We start from the raw sequence: 19,913 nt of genomic DNA, 5'->3' as shown, positions 1-19,913 counted from the left end.
ATGAATCACTCCAGCAAATGAAATCCTGGTCAATGAAAACAAATCCCTGGATTTTTAACACCTGTTCCCAAATTAACAGGTATAACTAACTGTAAGGCAGAAGGCCAGAACTTTCTAAAGAAGCCGAGCGACCTCATCGATGGAGCGCTAGCTGGTGGGAACGCGAGGGGATCGATCAGGTAGGTCTTCGCGGAGGACTCTGCATTTTCACAGTACACTACAAGATGGAGACTGAGGGAGAAAGCTTCTGACTGGCTGGGACTAACACCGCAATCTGCACAAACCTTTCAAATTCAAAAAAAAAAGGTAAATGTCGCATCCTTTCAAGTGATTCCTCCGTAGGAGTTGCCTCACAGACACAAGCCTTTCAAAACATGTTACCGTCCGTGTTTTTCTTTCATAAATGTTTCACTACAGCTAAATCCTCTTCAGCATCCAAGCTAAAAAAAAAAAAAAAAAAAAAAACAAAAGTCAAACCATGGCTTCACATAGTTCTCTTTTACATGCTGTGTAAAGGTGCTTGGTTAAAGTAATTTTATCTTTTATAACATGAACCACCTTTACACTTTCTACTGCTAAATGTACAATATCTTCTGCCTCTGATTCTGACAATGCTTTCTTTAGGTCATTTTTTTTCTCTGTCCAATAAACACTTTCTAGTATTGTAAGAGATATTAAACCTTTTATTAATATTCTGTGAAGTGCCATAGGGAAGCCCGTTATGGGGCAGGGCAAACATCTCTCCCATGTCGATTCAGCAGAATGAAGACCAGCTGCTCACTGTTAGAGGATAGTCAAACACCAGAATTTAAAGCAGCTGGCTGAAGAGACGGGGAAGAGGGGCTTAAGAAAAGCTCGGGGCAACAGACTGGAACTTGGAGGTTTACAGAAGGTGGAGATGAGTTTGCTTGAAGGTCACTGATATTTATTTTGTCCTGCTGTGTCTGCCTTTGGTTTTGCTGTGAAGGGGCATCGTCCCCACATCTCTTCGCAGTAAAAGCCCTACTTGGTGTGAAGAAACCTGTCTGCATGTCAGCTCTGTCTGCCCATGTGGTCAACTCTGACCATTTTAAACTAGGAGATGATATGTTCACTTCATGTTTTCCTCATCAAATCAGCAAATAAGTTTGTCTCTCCCAAAACCACATACAGAACTAGCTAACATATGTGTGGCAAGCATCTACGTAGTATACAGTACCTGTCTGAAACCGCTTGTCCCACGGCAAACCGGAGCCCAACCGGGTAACACAGGGCGCAAGGCTGGAGGGGGAGGGGACACACCCAGGATGGGATGGGACACCAGTCCGTCGCAAGGCACCCCATGCGGGACTCGAGCCCCAGACCCACCGGAGAACAGGACCTGGCCAAACCTGCTGCGCCACTGCACCCCCCACAGTACCAGTCAAAAGTGTGAATTCACTTGTTGGAAACTTTTTTTTAAAAATTTATTGTTACAAGGCATTTGGGTAACCAACTTGCATCAGGAAAGCAGCCAACAAGTCTTGCCAACTTTTTTTGCAGAAATTGCCAGAGTTGTAGGACAAGTGTGAGCTGCTATGCTTTCACTCCTCTGTCCAGTTTGCCCCGTACGAGCAGTGCCCTGGCTGTACGCGTGTACTCAAACTTTTGATCTGTACTGTAACTGCACTATTGAACCCCCAACTACCTCTGTCCAGATGAAGCAACATGAAAAGAAAAATAACGGAATGAAAATCTCAGCTAATTGGATTTACGTGCTCAGCGTGCCTGTCCTTATCAGGAAAAAATGCTGATAGAGCAGACTGCCAAAAAAAAAAAAAAAAAATTCACAATTCTTACATTTTCCTGTCTTTGGCAGTAATTCTTTAAAATGAACTCTTTCTTGCTTCACTTTCCAGCAGGTGTTACTAGTTGCCAAGGAAACACACCCTTCCCCCCATTAAAACAGAACACGCCAGGGATTGATTTCCCAACAAGGTAATTTCAGGGCAATATCAATGGTCTCTAATGACAACATGAGTAGATGGTGTCTGGAGCCAAGTTTAAGAGAATGTCCTGCTAGGAGAGCCGCCAAGGACGCCTTCGTTTTATTGCTATAGATTTATTTCCCAATCACCCCTGGACACTTTGATTGTCATTACTGCAGTCAAAGGGGAATTTGTTTCCCTGTGTTTACTACATGAGTCACAGCAGACAGCTTGGGGGAGTTCAAGCCTTGAATAATACCAGCATTAATAGAAAGAGAAACGTCGTCCATCCTGTCTATGCGAGGCGGAACTCTTACTGTTTATGGGCTGCGCAAACACCGTGTTGTGTATCCAAAAAGTGGGTAGAATGGCATGTTATGGTGGAAGGTGTCCTCTACTGGTGTTCTGTACAGCACTTCAGACCCCCTCAGACATACACTTGGAGGCCTTTCCTGATCGTCTGCCGTATGCATCGCTCATTTGACTTGTTAGGCAGGAGCTCATTAAATTCAGTGCTGCATATCTCATCAGGAAGGCACCTCGAGGGGGACAGCAGAAACCCAACCCTGCGATGCAAATAATCTGCCATCGAAAGAATGAAAGGCGAAGCTCACAGACAATGTGAAATTTGCCCTTTACGGGATGATGACAATGATTATAGATGATGATGATCATCATCATAATGACAACATGGTCATAAGAAAAAAATAAAATGCTATTAAAGAGATGTAGTTTTCTTGGTCTGACAGAAGAGGTTTCAGTTTGTTTATGTGCTGTTTGTGCTCCTTCCTTGCTTGGAGCTGCCAGGGTGTCACGTTGCATAGCGACTGCTGGCTGACTACGCCCCGGTGGGGACAGCACAGGTGCCCCACGGGGCGTAAGCAACTTTGTTTACAGAAACCCCCTGGGAAATAACTGGGGAATAAGCTATTAGAACTCTCATTATCACCTGGAGAAGCCAGGAGGCAACAGATGACACCTTTGGCAACCAAACTCTTTTCTTGTCCTCCATGTTATTTAAGAAAAACCTCATACCTGTTTCTAAACTATCTCATCATATAGCATGTTGAACCTACATATAAAATAATATACCACACAACAGCAAACATGTAAAAATTAGTATTTGGATTCCAGTACAGAGAAAATGTTATAATACTTCTGTGCACAATGAAGTTTTTAGGGGCTGAAAGAAAATATTTTTCACATACTTTTGAGTGATACTGCAAATAACACACATAAAATTTCAACTATTTTTTTTTTTTCCCAGCAATTTTGAATTCTTCTCAGAGACAGTAACTTAAAATGTTTACCTTATTTCCTTCAGCCCCTCTCTTTGGATAACCTGGAGGATCTCTTTATGGCTCATGGGGGTATTAGGGTACTTCTCCAGTACCTGTGAACAAGCAACACAAAAAGATGACATTACAAGAGAATTTCAGGAATAAATCCCATTTAATGCGCACTCAGGGATAAAGACGCCTTTGGTACTTGTGTCTCAATATGTTGCCGAGCAGCCTGCCATTCGTAAATCCTAACATTACAAATGAAAGTCTTCAGAAAGGGTTCTGTGCACATTATAAGCTAGTGTTAAAGTTGTATCATAAACATGGATTTAATTAAGTTTTTTTTCACTTCAGAATCAGTAGCCTTCCTTTATAAATAGTATTCTCTGTATTAACTGGAAGTATACCAACTTAGTACATGTTAAAACAAATCATTTTAATATGTAAGCAGACACTATTAAACACACATTAACATGTCAAGGCCAAGTTGTATATTACAATTATGCATAGTACTTTTTAATCAGGTTTCATAATTTTCTGCTATTCTATCTCTTAGGTTAATCATACACTTATTGTAATTACTTAAGCCAAATCACTTAACAGTACCTGTTCATGGTATACAAACTCTGGATGTTAAAAAAAATATATAAAGGGGACAGACTTTAACTGTTAACACAAATGAAAAACACTTTAAAATAAACTACATTTACTGACATTTAATAAGGAAAGTGAAATTATTAATCTTAGCTATGAAAGGGTTACAAGAAGATGTTCTGTTCTCCTTTCACTCCAAACACAGAAGTCACAGTACTTGGCCAAACACCACTGTAGGTCCCTCTAGGTTCCCAGGGCTGAAGGACAGGTGGCCGGATAAATTGTGGCCATGGAGCTTCTAGACCAGACTTTCTCATTGCTCCCACAGGCCTCTGTTTGGCCAGAGCACCAGCTAAGGGTGTGCCACTGCCAGTAGAATAGCAAGCATCAAGAGTAATCCTTCAGATGTAGCCATGCAAGCTTTCCTTGCCAAAAGAGGATCTCCGCGTGGCACACATTAATGGAGAGCCACTACAGAGCTCCATTTTTCACTATGCCATCGGCATGCTTCTCCAACTCTGCACTTTACATTACATGTGATTTTCTGCTCTTCAGGAAAAAAAAAAAAAAACCCAAAAATACAGGGAGAATTACGGTTCTAAGACTTGATCCAAGTTTCCCGTCCAAAAAAAAAATCACTTGATGATTCAATATTGTACACTAATTTAGGTGATTGCATACACTGTTTTGTTAATAATGCCAAAAATACCCTTCATCTTTACCCATCTACCATCCCACAGTCCAAAGACATAAGAAGTCCACGGTCTAAAGTTGTCTGTAGTGTGTCAACAGGCAAGTGTGTGCAAGTGGTGCTATCCTACGATGGACTGGTCTCCGGTCCAAGGTGTAACCCCATCGGCTTATGTTTTCGAGATAGGCTCTGATCCACCGCAACCCTGCTCTGGACAAGCAGTTATTGAAATTGGGTGGATTTACTCATCCATTGAACACATGTTGAACAACTGCAACCATGGGCTGCAAGTAACAGGCACAAGGCAGGGTACGCGGTGGATTGGATCCCAGTGCGCCTCAGAGTAATACAGAGTCACCAGTCAAACTGATACATGTGTCTTGGAACTGTGGGAGGAAACTGGAGCTTGAGGAGGAAGACTGTGCGAGTATGCGAAGAACATGCAAACTCAACACAGACTGAGTTGGATTCTAACCCTTGCCTGCATCCACAGCCCAGGAGCTGAAAGACACTAGTACTACCAGCTGCACCACCTTGCTGCCCCATAGGAAACAATTCTTGTGACAAAAACAATCAGTACATTTCGGGATAACAAAAAACCTTCAGCATAAAGACACATGAGCCACCTTAATTAAAAAACACGCAATGCCTAGCGCAGTTGGCAAATAATTAGATGAATAAGTGAATTTCAATTACACCAATAACTCACGTTGTTCTCTTTCAAGAGCCGGCTGCAAAACAATCCCTCTCTTGCTTTTAGCACTTGCAGCTTTAATGGAAGCTGCTAGGAGTCATCGCGGAATATTAACACTTCCTTATATTTATGTGCATAATAACGGGTTGATTGCTGTATGTGATGCAAACACATTTTCTGGCAGTGTGGAGTGGATGAATTAATGCATTCGCTTTGGGCCAAAGGTTTCCTAAAACCTCAGCGTACACGCGCACAGTGCAGACAACACATCAAACGTCTCGCCTTGGCTCTTTGATGAAGACCCTTCGCCTTTGAGGACGAGGTGAGCGTAACACTACCCTTCAGCGGAGAAATGCATATTGTCAGGCGTACGGGTATTCTCCCCATGAACAAGCACATGACCCATCTTTTCAAACTTTTTTGCATTTATATTTCATGCCTGCTTTGACATTTCAGGTTAGTGAACTGCAAAGAGGCATGTTTATTGATATTTTGATAGGACCTCAAAGTGAGCTTGTGTTTTAATAGTGTCCCACTGTCCCTACTGTGCCATCATCTCGACAGGCCAGCAATCCTGGTGGCTACAACAACGGGCTTATTATTACAGACAAGGGCTTCTACTGCCATTTCAGGGACTCCTAAAGAGACCCATAGCTTGAGTTCATACATAAAGCTTGGTTGCATGGCACTGTTTATAGGTACACTAGTTCACATTTATAGACTTCATAAATAGTTGCTGCACGACAACATGCTATATGACAACAGTGTTTTATGAGTAATGAGACTCAGACCTAAGAGATTACCAACATTTTGGTACTCTAAGACAGAGATGACTCCAAAGGTGATTTCCAACCTAGCTGTGTGGAACTTCTGAGATTATGAAATGTATAAAAGGCCCTAAAATATACAGTTTTGAGTCCTCCCCACAAAGCTGTGCTTTGTTAGTCTGTCTGTTGTTCCAAGTAGATTCTGCTGTTAATTCACCCTGCACTGCCCTCAGCACCCCTGTTTGGGGACAGAGTCTTTGCAGAGATGATGACCTTTTGATCTTTAGGTAATGATGGGTCAACAGCCAGCCAGGGACAGAAGCAGATGCTGCACTGAGCTCCTGAGCAGCCTGGAGCCAAAGATGACTCTTTTGGCACACTGAGTCCAGCTGATCATTGAGTGAAGAGCCCATATGCAACAGATGACTCTTTGAAGAGTCCGTGTCCATAAGATGATTCCACGTTCAACACAAATCCAGCACATTGATTCTGAGAGGAGCCCTTATCCAGAAGATGATTCCATAAGGAGCAGTAATCCAGAAAACTCCATGACATACTGACAACCTCAGTAAGCCTCGGGCGCTGGACGCTGTACAGAGATGACTTTTATTAGAGAAAAGAACAGAACAAAAAGCGCCGAGGTGTTTCCCTGCCGGTCCTCGCCAGCGAGAACACAAGAGCAGGCGGTGCCCTGGGGGCCGGGGGTGAAGGGGTCACCAGTTGGCACAAGCTGCAGACATACGACTTTTAAACAGATCTGAGTGAGTGATTAAGCAAGTCCCTTTCTGAATTTGGCAGAGAGTGCATGTTGCTAAATGTACTTTCTTATAAAGGGTGGAAAAACATGTTATTCCCTGGGGAGAAAATGAAAACAGCAGCCCGTTGCTTTTATTTAATAGCTTTAATTGACCTATTTTAAACAAGTGCTCAAAGAAAGCAAAGAGAAAACACAAATGATCTGTTTTATCTCTTGCAAAATCTGAATTGTATTTGTACAGCAAAGCACCTTTCCCAGGGACATTTACTGGGCTCTCGGAAAACTGTTTCCATGGCTACTTTCAGGTAAATCTTTGCACAGCGTTCACATTCCTGCTTGACAGACACAAAGGCTAATCGCTGACACGGGCGTTTTGGAAAGCGTTTCGCGCCATGCATTATTAACCGTATGCTTCTGTTGTGTAATTCTTATTTCAGTCATCCTTCACCCTTTCCGCAGCCGCGAAGCACCTGTACTCGAGGCAATGTTTCTGAAAGGTGTACGAACAAAAAGCCTACAAGTCAACGCGATGATGTTCGCAACCGCAGCGAGGCCTGAATGGCAGCCACGGCCCCGTTTATGTAACCTGGATTCGTACTGCTGGTGTCTGGCCGTGCTTGGAGATGATGCGCCACTCTTATGAGATGGCGACGTAAACAGGAGCTGGGGGCATCGGCGCACATTAAGAATGGCATGGGAACAACATCCTCAAAGGGGGAAACACCTGCTAACCACAACAGCCAAGGCTAAATTATTCATGGCTGAACTGCAAAGCAGCTACAAGCCAATCAATGCACATGGAGAGTAAAAATAACTAGGTCCACAATAGGGCATCGCTAAGTAATGCCCTCTACATACCAGCATGCACTTCAGAAATGCATTAATCGCTGGAGCGTCACGTTCACACCGACAGTGCTTCCCAGACACCCCAGCTAGGCCGATTTGCATTCTGTATTGTCGAGAGTAATTAAAACAAATAATGAAGAGTAAAAATTCCATTTAGGCGGCATCTCAGTCTCTAAGCGTGAGCCTTTCACAATATCATATAATTCACAGGGACCCGTGAAAATTCCATCTCTTAGCAACCGGGAAAAGTACAATAGTGGGAAACAGTGAGCCTGTAAGACCTTTGGCTTTGGCAATAACAATATCGTTCAGGAGGTATCATAAATCAGACTGAAAATAAACAAAAACTCTTTTGCCTGCCACTAATTAAAATCTTTGCATCAATAAAAAATTGCCCGGTTATATAAATGGGTAAATAACTGTAAGTCGCTTTGGAGAAAAGCGTCAGCTAAATGAATAAATATAAAGCATAAACATAAATATATTGCACACCACTGCTATTCAGCAGGGAGGTCATTACAACTTAGATAGTTTAGGCCACAATTTAACACTTTTGGGGGCATATTTATCTGTGTGATCTGTTTGGAGCTTGAGGATCCTTGACCAGACTAAATACTGAGTGGGGAGTGGCAAGATTCCTGTGTAAGCAGGCGAATCTGCATGCGTGTGTGTGGGCGTGGAGGGCGGGGGGAGTTGGGGGGCCGTACGTGAGGCGATGGGAAGAGGAGCCAGGTGTCTGCATTGTTGGAGCAGATGTCTGGTTTTAATATCCTGAGCTCAGCATGGAGGAGGCTGAGGCCTCTATGGAGGAGACCTGCCCCACACAGGACTGCCACCTGGCTAACACACACACACACACACACACACACACACACACACACCACACACCTTGGCACTCACACTTCAGTATGTCTCTTCAGATAACAAAAAATCAGCTATGATGGAAAACTAAAAACTTGAGCTCATGCTTAGTGCTCGAAGACTGCTTCATCTTGTCTTGCAACACCACAATCTCGCACTTACAGAGAGACGAGTAATTTACAGAACTGAGCAGCATTCACAAGGTCACTTTGGGTCCTCTAATTATTGTATATTTCTGCATTTTATCTTTATTAGTTGTTTTTCTGTCACCTACATACATCGTTTCAATGTATCAAACTTGAGATTAATAGTGAGTGTGGTGGTTTATTTATGGGGCTTTCAAATTAACCCATCCATCCATCCATCCATCCATTTTCATTACTGGTGGTGCTGGTCAGGGTTGCAAGGTCCAGAATCACTGGGAGAAAGGCTGGGGGGGGTAATACCATAATCAGGACACCAGTTGCTGCATAGGCACACATGCAAAACTCACTCACCCATTCACAATACAAATATCCACCCATCCATCCATCCATCTTCCTGTCCAGCTAGGGTTGCAGTGGCAATAGGGAGAGCAGAGAAGCCCAGATGTCCCTGTCCCTCGCAACTTCCTCCAGCTCAACTCAGGGGATCCCCAGCTGCTTCCAGGCCAACTAGGAGATATAATCTCTCCAGCGAGTCCTGGACCAACTTCAGGGTCTCGTCCCAGTTGGCCGTGTCTGGTATACCTCCAAAGGGAGGTGCCCAGGAGGTATCCTCACTAGGTGCCTGAACCACCTCAACTAGCTCCTCTCAATGCGGAGGACTAGCAGCTCCACTCCGAGTTCCTCCCGGATGGCCGAACTTGTCACCCTGTCACGGAGAGTGAGTCCCACCACCCTGCAGAGAAAACTCATTTCAGCCACTTGTATCCGTGATCTTCATCTTTTGGTCATTACCCAGAATTCATGATCATAGGTGAGGGTAGGGACATAGACTGACCGGTAAATAGAGAACTTTGCCTTATGGCTCAGCTCCCTCTTCACCACTACAGGCCGGTACAGCGACCGCCTTACTGCTGCTGCTCCCAGACTGCAGCCGATCTCACGCTCCCTTCTCCCCTCACTCGTGAAGAAGACCCCAAGATACTTAAACTCCTCCACCTAGGGCAAACTCTCTCCCCTTACCTAAAGGGGGCATTCCATCCTTTTCCGTGGGAGAACCATGGACTCAGACTTGGAGGTGCTGATCCTCATACCAACCGCATCACACTCGGCTGCAGACCGTTACGGTGCGTGCTGGAGGCTTCCATGTGACGGTGCCAAAAGGACAACATCATCCGCAAAAAGCAGAGAGATCACCTTCCAACCCCCAAATAGAATGCCCTCCTGACCTTGGCTGTGCCTTGATATCCTGTCCATGAAAACCACAAACAGGAGTGGAGACAAGGCACAACCTCGGCGGAGTCCAACACCCACATTGAACGGGCTTGACTTAATGTCGAGTATGCGGACACAGCTCTTGCTCCGTGTGTACAGAGATGGCCCGCAGCAGTGGCCACGGCACCCCATACTCCCAAAGCACCTCCCACAGAATTTCTTAGGGAACACGGTTGTAGGCCTTTTCCAAGTCCAAAAAACACATGTACACTGGATTAGCAAACTCCCATGCCCCCTCAGTTATCTGTGAAAGGGTGAAAGGCTGGTCCACTGTTCCAGGACAAGATTTACAGTGTTCCTTTTCAGTCCGAGGTTCAACTATCAGCCAGAGCCTCCTTTCTAGTACCCTGGCATAGGCTTTCCCAGAGAGGCTGAGAAGTGTGATACCCCGGTAGTTGGCACATACTTTTTGGTCCCCTTTCTTAAAGATAGGGACCACCACCCCAGTTTGCCAATCCAAAGACACTGTCCCCGAGGTCCATGCAACATTGCAGAGGTGTGTCAGCCATAACAGCCCCACAACATCCAGGGCCTTAAGCAGTTCTGGGTGAATCACATCCACCCCCAGTGCTTTGCCACTGTGGAGCTTTCTAACTACCTCAGTGACATCAACCAGGGAAATGGACTCCGATACCCCGGAAGCCTCTGGCCTTGACTCCTGTAAGGGAGGCATATCTCTCGGGTTTAGGAGTTCCTCAAAGTGCTCCTTCCACCTCTCGGCAATGTCTTTGTTTGAGGTCGGAGTCTCTTCACCTTTGCTGGAGACAGCTTGAGTGAAGCTCCTCCGACCCCTGCTGAGCCGCCCAATGGTTCTCCAGAACCTCTTTGAGGCCGACCGATAGTCATTTTCCATGGCCTCTCAAAACTCCTCCCACACTCTAGATTTTGCTTCTGTAACTGCAGGCGCCTTTTTTGCCTGCCGGTACCTATCTGCTGAGTCAGGAGTCCTCAGAGCCAACTAGGCACCAAACCCTAAAGGCCTCCTTCTTCAGCTTGATGACTTCCCTCACCACCAGTGTCCACCAGCAAGTTCTTGGGTTGCCGCTGTGACTGGCACCCACAAGCTTTTGGCCACAGCTGCTTCCACAATGGAGGTTTTGAACAGGGTCCATTTAGACTCCATGTCCCCTACCTCCTCCGGGACCTTTCAAATATACACATACACACACACAGTGGCTGAAACTGCTTGTCCTGAGCATGGTTGTGGCAAGGAGGAGCCAAGCACATTTGATGTCACCACCAAGAAGATCACTGTCCACTGTTGTGTTGTTGTCACTACTACGGGAGTGGACACACCCAGGACAGGATGCCAGTCCATCGCAAGGCACCCCAAGCAGGACTTGAACCACAGACCCGCCACACAGCGGACACAGACCAAACCTGCTGCATCACTGAGCCCCCCACTGTCACATAATAACACCTCAAAGAAACATCTAATCAGGTGAAATTTGTTATCACTGTAAGATTTTATTCATTGTTTCTCCATTATAAAAATGTTAGTCATGTTTATCAACAATGCAACCATGGTTTGTTTATGCCACGCCCATGCCACCCAGCCAACGCGGAACACCTGGGGCACAACAGAGACCATCGCATTTAAGGCAGCGTCAGTCCAGGAGCTGACGCAGAACCTTGTTCACCCTTGCGACCTGAGACCTACCAGTATTGCCTTCATTCCTTCCCGATCCTGCCGTCCCTTCCTAGTCCCGTCTCCCTCCTCCTTAGTCTCAGTAGCTCCTTATGATTATCGACCTTTTGCCTGAAAATCGACCTTGTCTTTTGGATTATCCCTTGAATGACGTTTGCACCTTGGAGACCTCTTGCCTGTCCTTTCACCTTGTTTTCCGGATTTCCCTGAATAAAGCCCCATTCCGCTCCGCACTTGGGTCTGCCACTTCCTTCCGGAACCGGCCATGACAGTTTAGATGTTTTCAAAGATGTGTTAAAACATTTTTCAATAAACAGTTAATTCTATATCGGTAAAATGGGTCTAAAAATTAATTAGAAACACAACTGATTGTGTAATTTCTGAACCTTCATGTGCACATGCATTTCTCAGCAATACAGATAAAACTACCCCAAAATGTTCAGTTTTTCTAGAATCTCAAAGTGCAGAGGTGAAAGACCATAGAGGCCACGGTAAGAGGAGCCAAGCACATTTGATGTCACCACCAAGAAGATCATTGTCCACTGTTGTGTTGTTGTCGCTACCTTGGTTACCACCAGGAAGCTGACTGTCACAATCATGTTACTTATTGCCCATTTCATTGTTCAGTAGCCAGCAGCTTTTCAGGTGGTCACGAATCAAATGGAGAAGGGAGAGAATTTGGACAGCCTCTGGCCAGAGACCCAAGCTCTTGTTCGCATCGAACAAGAGATGATGAGGCACATGCAGGAGATGAAGAAGAGTCTGGGATTCATGGAGAAACTTCATGAAAAGATCTTCAAGGAGATCGAACCAGGTCTGATGACTTTCAAGCCCATCTCATTTAAGGTGGACAGTGAGGGAGAGAACTTCGCCCTCACTCTGGACACTAAAGACTTCCCCCGTGAGCATTTATCTGTCAAACAAGTGGGCAGGAAACTGTGGGTGAGTGGGAAGACGGAAAAGAAGGAGGAAGATGGAAAAGGCTCATACTCTTACAAACGCCACGAGTTCCATCAACAGTTTGAGCTGCCAGAAGGTGTGAACCCTGAAGATGTGACCTGTTCCCTTTCTGATGGACAACTCCAAATCCAGGCCCCCAGATTAGTGGTACCTGCACTGAAGGAAAGAGTAGTGCCTATCAATTGTGTACCTGGATTAAAGTCCCTAGAAGGAAAAAGTTCCAGTGTAGAGCAAGACACTGCAAAGAAAAGCTCTTCCAAAAAGTGATGAGATACTTCTGGGTCTATAATTTGGCATTTCAGAGGGAACAGAATATGGCAACAGAATAGTTTATGATATTTATATGATGTTGTTGAAATAAAGTTAAACTGAAAAATTAACAGAAGAAGCAATTTTCTATTGTTACTGTCAATGAAATGCTACTGGGAAAAGAATGTTAAATAAAAACAATAAAAACACCACAACCTCTCAAATCAATAGCTCTTCCATTGCCTTGGAGATCGCAGCATCCTAATAATAAAGGGAACTGGGAAGACCGTTTACTTCACTGTGATCCATGTCCCTGGAGGAGTGTGTGTGCCGCTCATTCATGGGAAATTTCCCACAAAGCAGCGGAAAAGGTCGTTCGCTATTATTATTCAGTCCGACTCTTGAAATAACTGCGATGACCTATTCCCTGCACTAACACACAGTTCAACAGAAAAGGCTTCTTTCACTCCTTCAAGCTCTGACGGATTGTATGTATGGATCCACGATACAGTATAAACACATATATACACACACATAGGATTCGTGCACCTGCACACTGCATGCTCGAAAACTTGGCTAAACTATTTAAGCACACCCAAAGAACAAATTAAGCAATGTAACAGAAGTAATGTCTACATAGCGTACGTAAGAGAAAGACATGTGAGAGCAGGGGGTAGAGAAAGACTGGGAGAGGAGCTGAGCAAAGAGGAGAGTTTAAGATGGAGAGGTGAAGGTAAGAGCATACATCTGAAGGCGTGAAAAAGGTGTAGAGAGAGCAACAGGAAGTGCAATGAAATATGGAGAACAAATTAAATGACGAGAAGCTGAAGAAGGCAGGTTAAGAGAGAGGAAGAGGAGGCCAAAGAGAGATGTCAGAGGGAATGGAGCAGCAGATGACAGGTCAAGGGGTTAGAAAGAAAAGACACAGCACACACATTTATTCATTTAGCTTATGCTTTTTTCCCCAAAGTAACTCACAATGTTAAGGTCACAATTATTTACTCATTTATACAGCTGGGTAATTTTACTGGAGCAATTTCGGGTAAGTTTCTTGCTCAAGGGTGCTACAGCTGGAGGGGGGATCAAACCCGCAAGCTTTGGATCCAAAGGCAGTAGCTGTAACCACTACGCTATTGTGCACGGACATGCGCACAGATGCACGCACGCACATGGCGGCTGTGCTCCACTGCACTCGGACATTTTGTTCTTCAAATTTCTTTGAAGAGCCGTGTGCAGGTCGGGCATCCCTCCAGGCTATTGTTTTATTATTCTGTGCAAAGAAATTAACTGAAAAAGCTCACAGCTATGAACACATGGCTTTCCCCATGCTTGTTAGAGAACAGCAAATTGGTACAAGCTTGCCTCGTGTCCCTAGGTGTCAAATACTGTCCAATTCCAGTATCACTCATCACTCTATCCCCATGACGGTTTGAACCCTGGGCACTTGCACAGGAGCAGCTCCGTCTACCAATAAGGAGACTCATTACTGTGCAATGTTTTAAACGTGAACAGTCTTTGTGGTGTTCCTGCTAAGTGCCATCGAGTTGATGTTGACTCTTGGAGACCACAAAACAAAGTGCATCCAGAATGTTATGTCCTCCACTTGTGTCCTTAACGTTGAGCGGGATGTGTCCATTGTCACTATGAGCGACACCATCAATGTGTGACCGAGACTGTCCAACCTTCCCAAGTGTTTACCGTCTTTTCAAGAGAATCTCATCCTCACGTGATGCACCCACAGTCCTGTGATCTCAGTCTCATTTTTTACACTTCTAATCACAGTGATTTGGTCCAATATCCATGCATTTGTTTTCCTCACTATCCATGGTAAACGAGATTCGTTATTAGAAGATAAGGTGGAGCAGCGGGCAGCGCTGCTGCTTCACAGCACTAGAACTGGGCAATAGCTTTAAATTCAGTGCTGTCCATGGGAAGTTTGAGTTTCCATCTGCTGTCCAAAGATGTTTCGGGTGGACTGAAGACTCCACATGAAAAACGGCCGTATTGTGTGAACGTGTTGTCCTTCTTAGTCTTGTACCTTGTGCTTCTGGAATAGGCTCCAGACCACCACAACCTTTGCCTGGACAAGCAGTTGTCAAAAGTGACTGAGTGAGTGAGTATTAGAGGGTATCTTAGCCAATAGTGACACTCATTTCCTGAGACAGCTACAGCAAAAAATTTCATTCAGTATCATACTATAACTAAAATTACTTCTTTCTGGTAAACATAACCTATAATGAGGATTTATTTGTTAAGGTGTGTAAACCACAAGATTCCTTATCCAGTCTTGCTCAAGATAAGGGTTAAACTGACACACGATGACTCAGAAACACATCAAGTACAGCGAAAGTTCAAGTCACAAAGGTTACTTATTCGAATCCCATCTCCAGCTGTAGTGCTCTTAAGAAAGGTGCTTACCCTAAACTACTCCAGTAAAATTACCCAGCTGTATTAATGGGTAATTAACTGAAGGTAGTTTAACATTATTAGTCACTTTAGTGAAAAGGGTCAGCCAAATGAATACATGAAAGTCTTAAACTTAGGGTCTGACCAGTCAGGAGCACTGGGCATTTTACAGAATTTATTTAATTAAAAAAAAAAAAAAAAAAACTTTGCTATTTAATAAAAATGTATTCAGATATGGCCAATTAAGAAATGTGTTAAGGGGTCACAAAACAGATTTAAGGTGTGTATAATATGCAGCACTGAGAAAGGACCTTATTAAAGGCTTCCTACATAATTACACTGATAAATGGTTCAAAAAGTGTCACCAAAGATTTAGTAATTTTTAATCTGATACTATAATATGATATGATATGATAATACACTTCAGAGATTGCCTCTTTAGTTAGGAAAGGCTTCGAACCTGCCACCACTTAGCTGACAAATGGGACACGACAACTTTCTATTTCGGAGGTTCAGTTCTACTGTGCAGCTTGTGGTGATTACAGATCCAACGGAGTTCTATAAGCAAGGCAAACAAGTATAAAAAAAATATAAACCTCACTGATGGGCCGGGTCCCAGAGGAGCACCACTGCGCACTGTTAAACAGCAACACCATTACAGCCAACAGAACTTTCAAACGTGCTCTGTGATTTAAATGGATTTTTCTTTGGCAGATCATCGCAACAGATATATTTCACTTGACACTGCTGAATCATTTTGCAGGCTGGAGAAGACGAGGTCAACTGTAATGATGACATCCTGTTTGTACAGGAGGGGGGCGTGGTGGCGCAGCGGGTTTGACCGGGTCCTGCTCTCCCGTAGGTCTAGGGTTCGAGTCCCGCTTGGGGTACCCTGGGATGGACTGGTGTCCCCTCCCCCTCCAGCCTTGCACCCTGTGTTGCCGGGTTAGGCTCTGGTTTGCCGAGACCCCGCTTGGGACAAGTGGTTTCAAACAGTGTGTGTGTGTTTGCACAGGTCTGCATAACCTCAGTGGTCAGAACATGTAAACTGAATAACGCAACAGCAAGACACCTGCAGTTTCTTTTCTTTTTTTTTTTTTTTTAACATTTTGAGATGCATCTAAAAGCCTTGCTAACACCCTTTTTCTTGTAGCTACATGAAACAACATAATATTTATGAATAGAGAAGAAAATAAGTAAATAAACAGCTGTCAGATAACTGACAAATCAAATTATAACTTCTAAACACCTATTTTTTTGCCTTTCTGCCCCCTACTGGTCCAAAGAAGAATTAAGAATATCTCGCCACCTCACACTGTGTACATTTTACATTAGTGAAATTCCAAGTTATATCTATATTGAGCTTAAAACATTGCAGACTATTACAAATTGAAAACAGCTCTATGTTCAACAAAACAAACCTTCCAAAATGTCACTGCTGCATTGCTAAAGATAGTTCATTAAGAGATTCAGGCTGAAGAAAGCCATGGACATTATTTGCATTACTGCGATTCCAAAACTGATTAAATTTATGTATTACGCATAAAAGCATATTTTAAAGTGTCGGCCAGTGGGAAACGAATGGGTAGGCATGGCTCCAGTCTCTTGAGTCCTTATCATTGACTCCAAAATGCATGCTGGGCCGGGGCAGGCAGGCCACGTGACGCGAAGCCGGCTCTGTGTAAACACGATGACACAGCTGGCTGAGCCCCGTCCGCAGTTCCTGCCCAGCTGCGCGCCTGAATGCCTGCCCTGGCTTGGGGACAGGAGCAGGAGTGCCGCTGGCTTCAATGAAGCATGATTCATTTCCTGTGTGTATGACACCATGGTGACGAGAAGCAGGCCTGAGACGTGACTCCTCTAACAATGTGCTTCTCCCAGGTGCAGTTCCAGCGCATCGACATTTATGGAACGGTGAACGCCGCGTGATCCGGGAAACGGGACCTCCCGGGAGACCCACCTGCAGCGGCCGGCCAATCTGGGACATACCGCAGCGAGCCCAGCGTTGGTCTGAAAACAAACACCGAGGTTCGGCTGGTTTGTTTTATAAAATAAAAAAAAAACCCATCAGGAAACACTGTTTGGAGCTGTCCGAAATCCTGGCGGTAAACAAGCTCATCCTGACAAGCGAAACATCTGCAATTACAACCAGTTTGGTGTGGTCTGAAGGTGAGCAGGTGGTTTCATTAAAGCCCCATGTGCTGTGCTGCAGAGGGGATGCCTTGTAAAGCAGCTCTGCTGCGGAGAAAGACACACTACTGCAGTGAGAGATTTAGTGAATTCCACAACAACACGAGGTTCACCCAGTAAACTGACGAGACAGAAATACAGAACAGTGTGTAGTGTAGGCATGACTTAGATACTACAAGTTCTGAATAAAACTATACGGATATTCCTCCACTCCTCACATCTAAAGAAAATAAGAAATTTCTGAGTTTTTTTGGGGAGAAACATGGTAACACAGTGGGTAATACTAGTGCTTCAGACCTCCTGGCTATGTGATTGGACATGGGCTTGAATGTCGCTCAGTCTGCATGTTCTCTCCAGGTTCGTGCGAGTTTACTACCACAGTTCAAAGATGCTAAATTCCAACGTACTGTCTGTAAACTGGCCACAGTGTGTGAATGCCCCATGATGAAATAACGTCTTTCCCAAGATGTACCCTGCATAGTCTAAAACCTTCTGCTTCTGGGATAGGGTCCAGACCACTGCCACCGTGCACTAGACAACCGGTTATCGGGAATATCAACAGTAATTTTTGTGAGAGACATGAGAGATTAAACAATAGGTTTCAGTACAATTTCTTTTTGATCCCAAATATACCCAAAGTTTAAAAAAGCTCACAGGAGCATTTGGGATTTATTCACTTGGTGTCTACATCATTGGAAAGACTGAATTTATTACTGAATTCATGTTATTTATTAATCGCCATGACTTCAGATTTACCCTTGCTTCTGTAAACAAACTACACCAATTACTGCATCATCTCGAGCTTGCCTTCAAATTACTGGATTTGCTGAAACTTTGACCATCTGCTAAATAAAAATTTCAAATGGCTTTCATTTAGATATTTCTTGACAGTAAAGGAATAAAAAAAAACATATTTGGCAAAATCCCACAGAAGGATTTGTAGACAAATGTTGGGGAAAATATGGCATAAAGCAGTAACACATCACACCCTCTCTGCTACTGTCATTTTTCATTCTCAATAAATTTTTGAGCATATGCAATTGTCAGATTGTTCACAGAGAAAAGGGCTGGATTTATATTGTAGTGAACCTCATGTATCCTTGCAGATACTTTTATTGAAGACAAATCTCTAAACTGTATTTAGACATGCATAAGGACATCATGTGTTCCCGTTTCTGAAACATAGTGACGGATGTCTGACATTACTTGTGCACAACTAACCTACTGTTTTGCACTTTGTCCATTTACACCTTCCGCCCTGGGATATTCTCCCTTTATATGCACACACGAAGGCGAGACAAACGAAGGGGATATATGCAAAGTGGGTATAGCCAATAATAAATATAAGAAGTTCTTACATATAGTAAAAAATTAGCTAACGGACCTTTGTCTGCAAACCTTAAACACAGTATAAAAAAAACACAGATGTTGCAAAGTATCCTAAGTCAGTTCAATAATAACTTTCCTTAAATCCAAATGTTGTTTCAGCAGAAACTGAGGTTCCTGCTGCCTGGTCTAAGGTCAGCCTCAAAGATAATTTTAACCCGTCCGATGGCGTTATTTTAGATGTACTTCGATACCCAACACTTTTTACCTGCTAATGACAGTATGAATGCAAAATGATGTTGAAAAAATTTTAGATGAGTGCTTCAACTAAGGAGGATGCGGCGGTGCAATGGGTTTGGCCAAGTCCTGCTCTCTGGTGGATCTGGGGTTCGAGTCCTGCTTGGGGTGCCTTGCAATGGACTGGCGTCCCCTCTTGGGTGTGTCCCCTCCCCCTCCGGCATTGTGCCGTGGGTTGCCGTGAACCCATTCGGGACAAGCAGTTTCAAACTGTGTGTGCGTGCGTGCTTCAAGTAAACTTCAATGGAATACATGCAAATAATAGTTATTCTAAGTGCACATTAAGAAAAAAATAAGTTCAATACAAATGTCTACTTCTTCCATGAATTTATCATGCCAACAGAGTCGATATAAAGACTTAATGAAAAGGAAAATGCTAAACCTAGATGATACTATGACAAACAGCACAGGTAAACCTATGTAATATCAGCAAACTATTTAAGTACATGTCAATATTTTAATTGTGGAGTTTACAAATTTGTTACAGAACAGTAAACAACAAAGAAACTTAAGTAAGAAGAGCAATACAGTATGGAGTGATGACAGTGGGATGAATGTTTATGGACACCCAGGTATGTTAGTACGCAGACTACAAAATTAACCATCTATACAAGACTTGACATTCACACCCTGAGTATTTAATTATTGATCATTATTGACCTTTACTTTGCTGGTACATTCGTCCAAGTTGATTCACAATGTTGGACAGCCACACAGGTACAGGATCAAGAGTATCACAGCACAAATGGGGTTTGAACCAGGAACTTTCCAGCAACCCTAACTCTGCACTACTTGCTGAGGCCCTAGGCTAGCGTTTTAAGAACAAACTCATAAAGTACTACACAAACATTCCTCACAAGGTTTTGCTTCTCAGAAACACGCACAAGGTCAAAGCGTCAAACATTATATTAGTTAGTGCTGTGGAGTTTCCTAGAATTTACAGCAAATTAGATGATGTACGAAAAGCACCGCAGAAATAA

The 19,913-nt window shown here is 43.9% G+C and overlaps 1 protein-coding gene across 2 annotated transcripts in view; it reads right to left on the bottom strand.

The window, feature by feature from the left end:
* asxl2 (ASXL transcriptional regulator 2) overlaps window positions 1–19,913 on the bottom strand; it is a 61,291-nt gene that overhangs the window by 39,797 nt on the left and 1,581 nt on the right. For both annotated transcript variants that reach the window (XM_029251160.1, XM_029251162.1), the window contains exon 2: window positions 3,257–3,339. In XM_029251160.1, coding sequence (XP_029106993.1) covers window positions 3,257–3,339 — 83 coding nt within the window. The remainder of the gene's footprint in view (window positions 1–3,256; window positions 3,340–19,913) is intronic.

The sequence above is a fragment of the Scleropages formosus genome, chromosome 1, assembly GCF_900964775.1.
Source record: "Scleropages formosus chromosome 1, fSclFor1.1, whole genome shotgun sequence".
Classification (NCBI taxonomy): Eukaryota; Metazoa; Chordata; class Actinopteri; order Osteoglossiformes; family Osteoglossidae; genus Scleropages; species Scleropages formosus.
The sequence above is the reverse complement of the archived record's forward strand: the minus strand, read 5'-3'. Positions and strand labels throughout refer to the sequence as shown.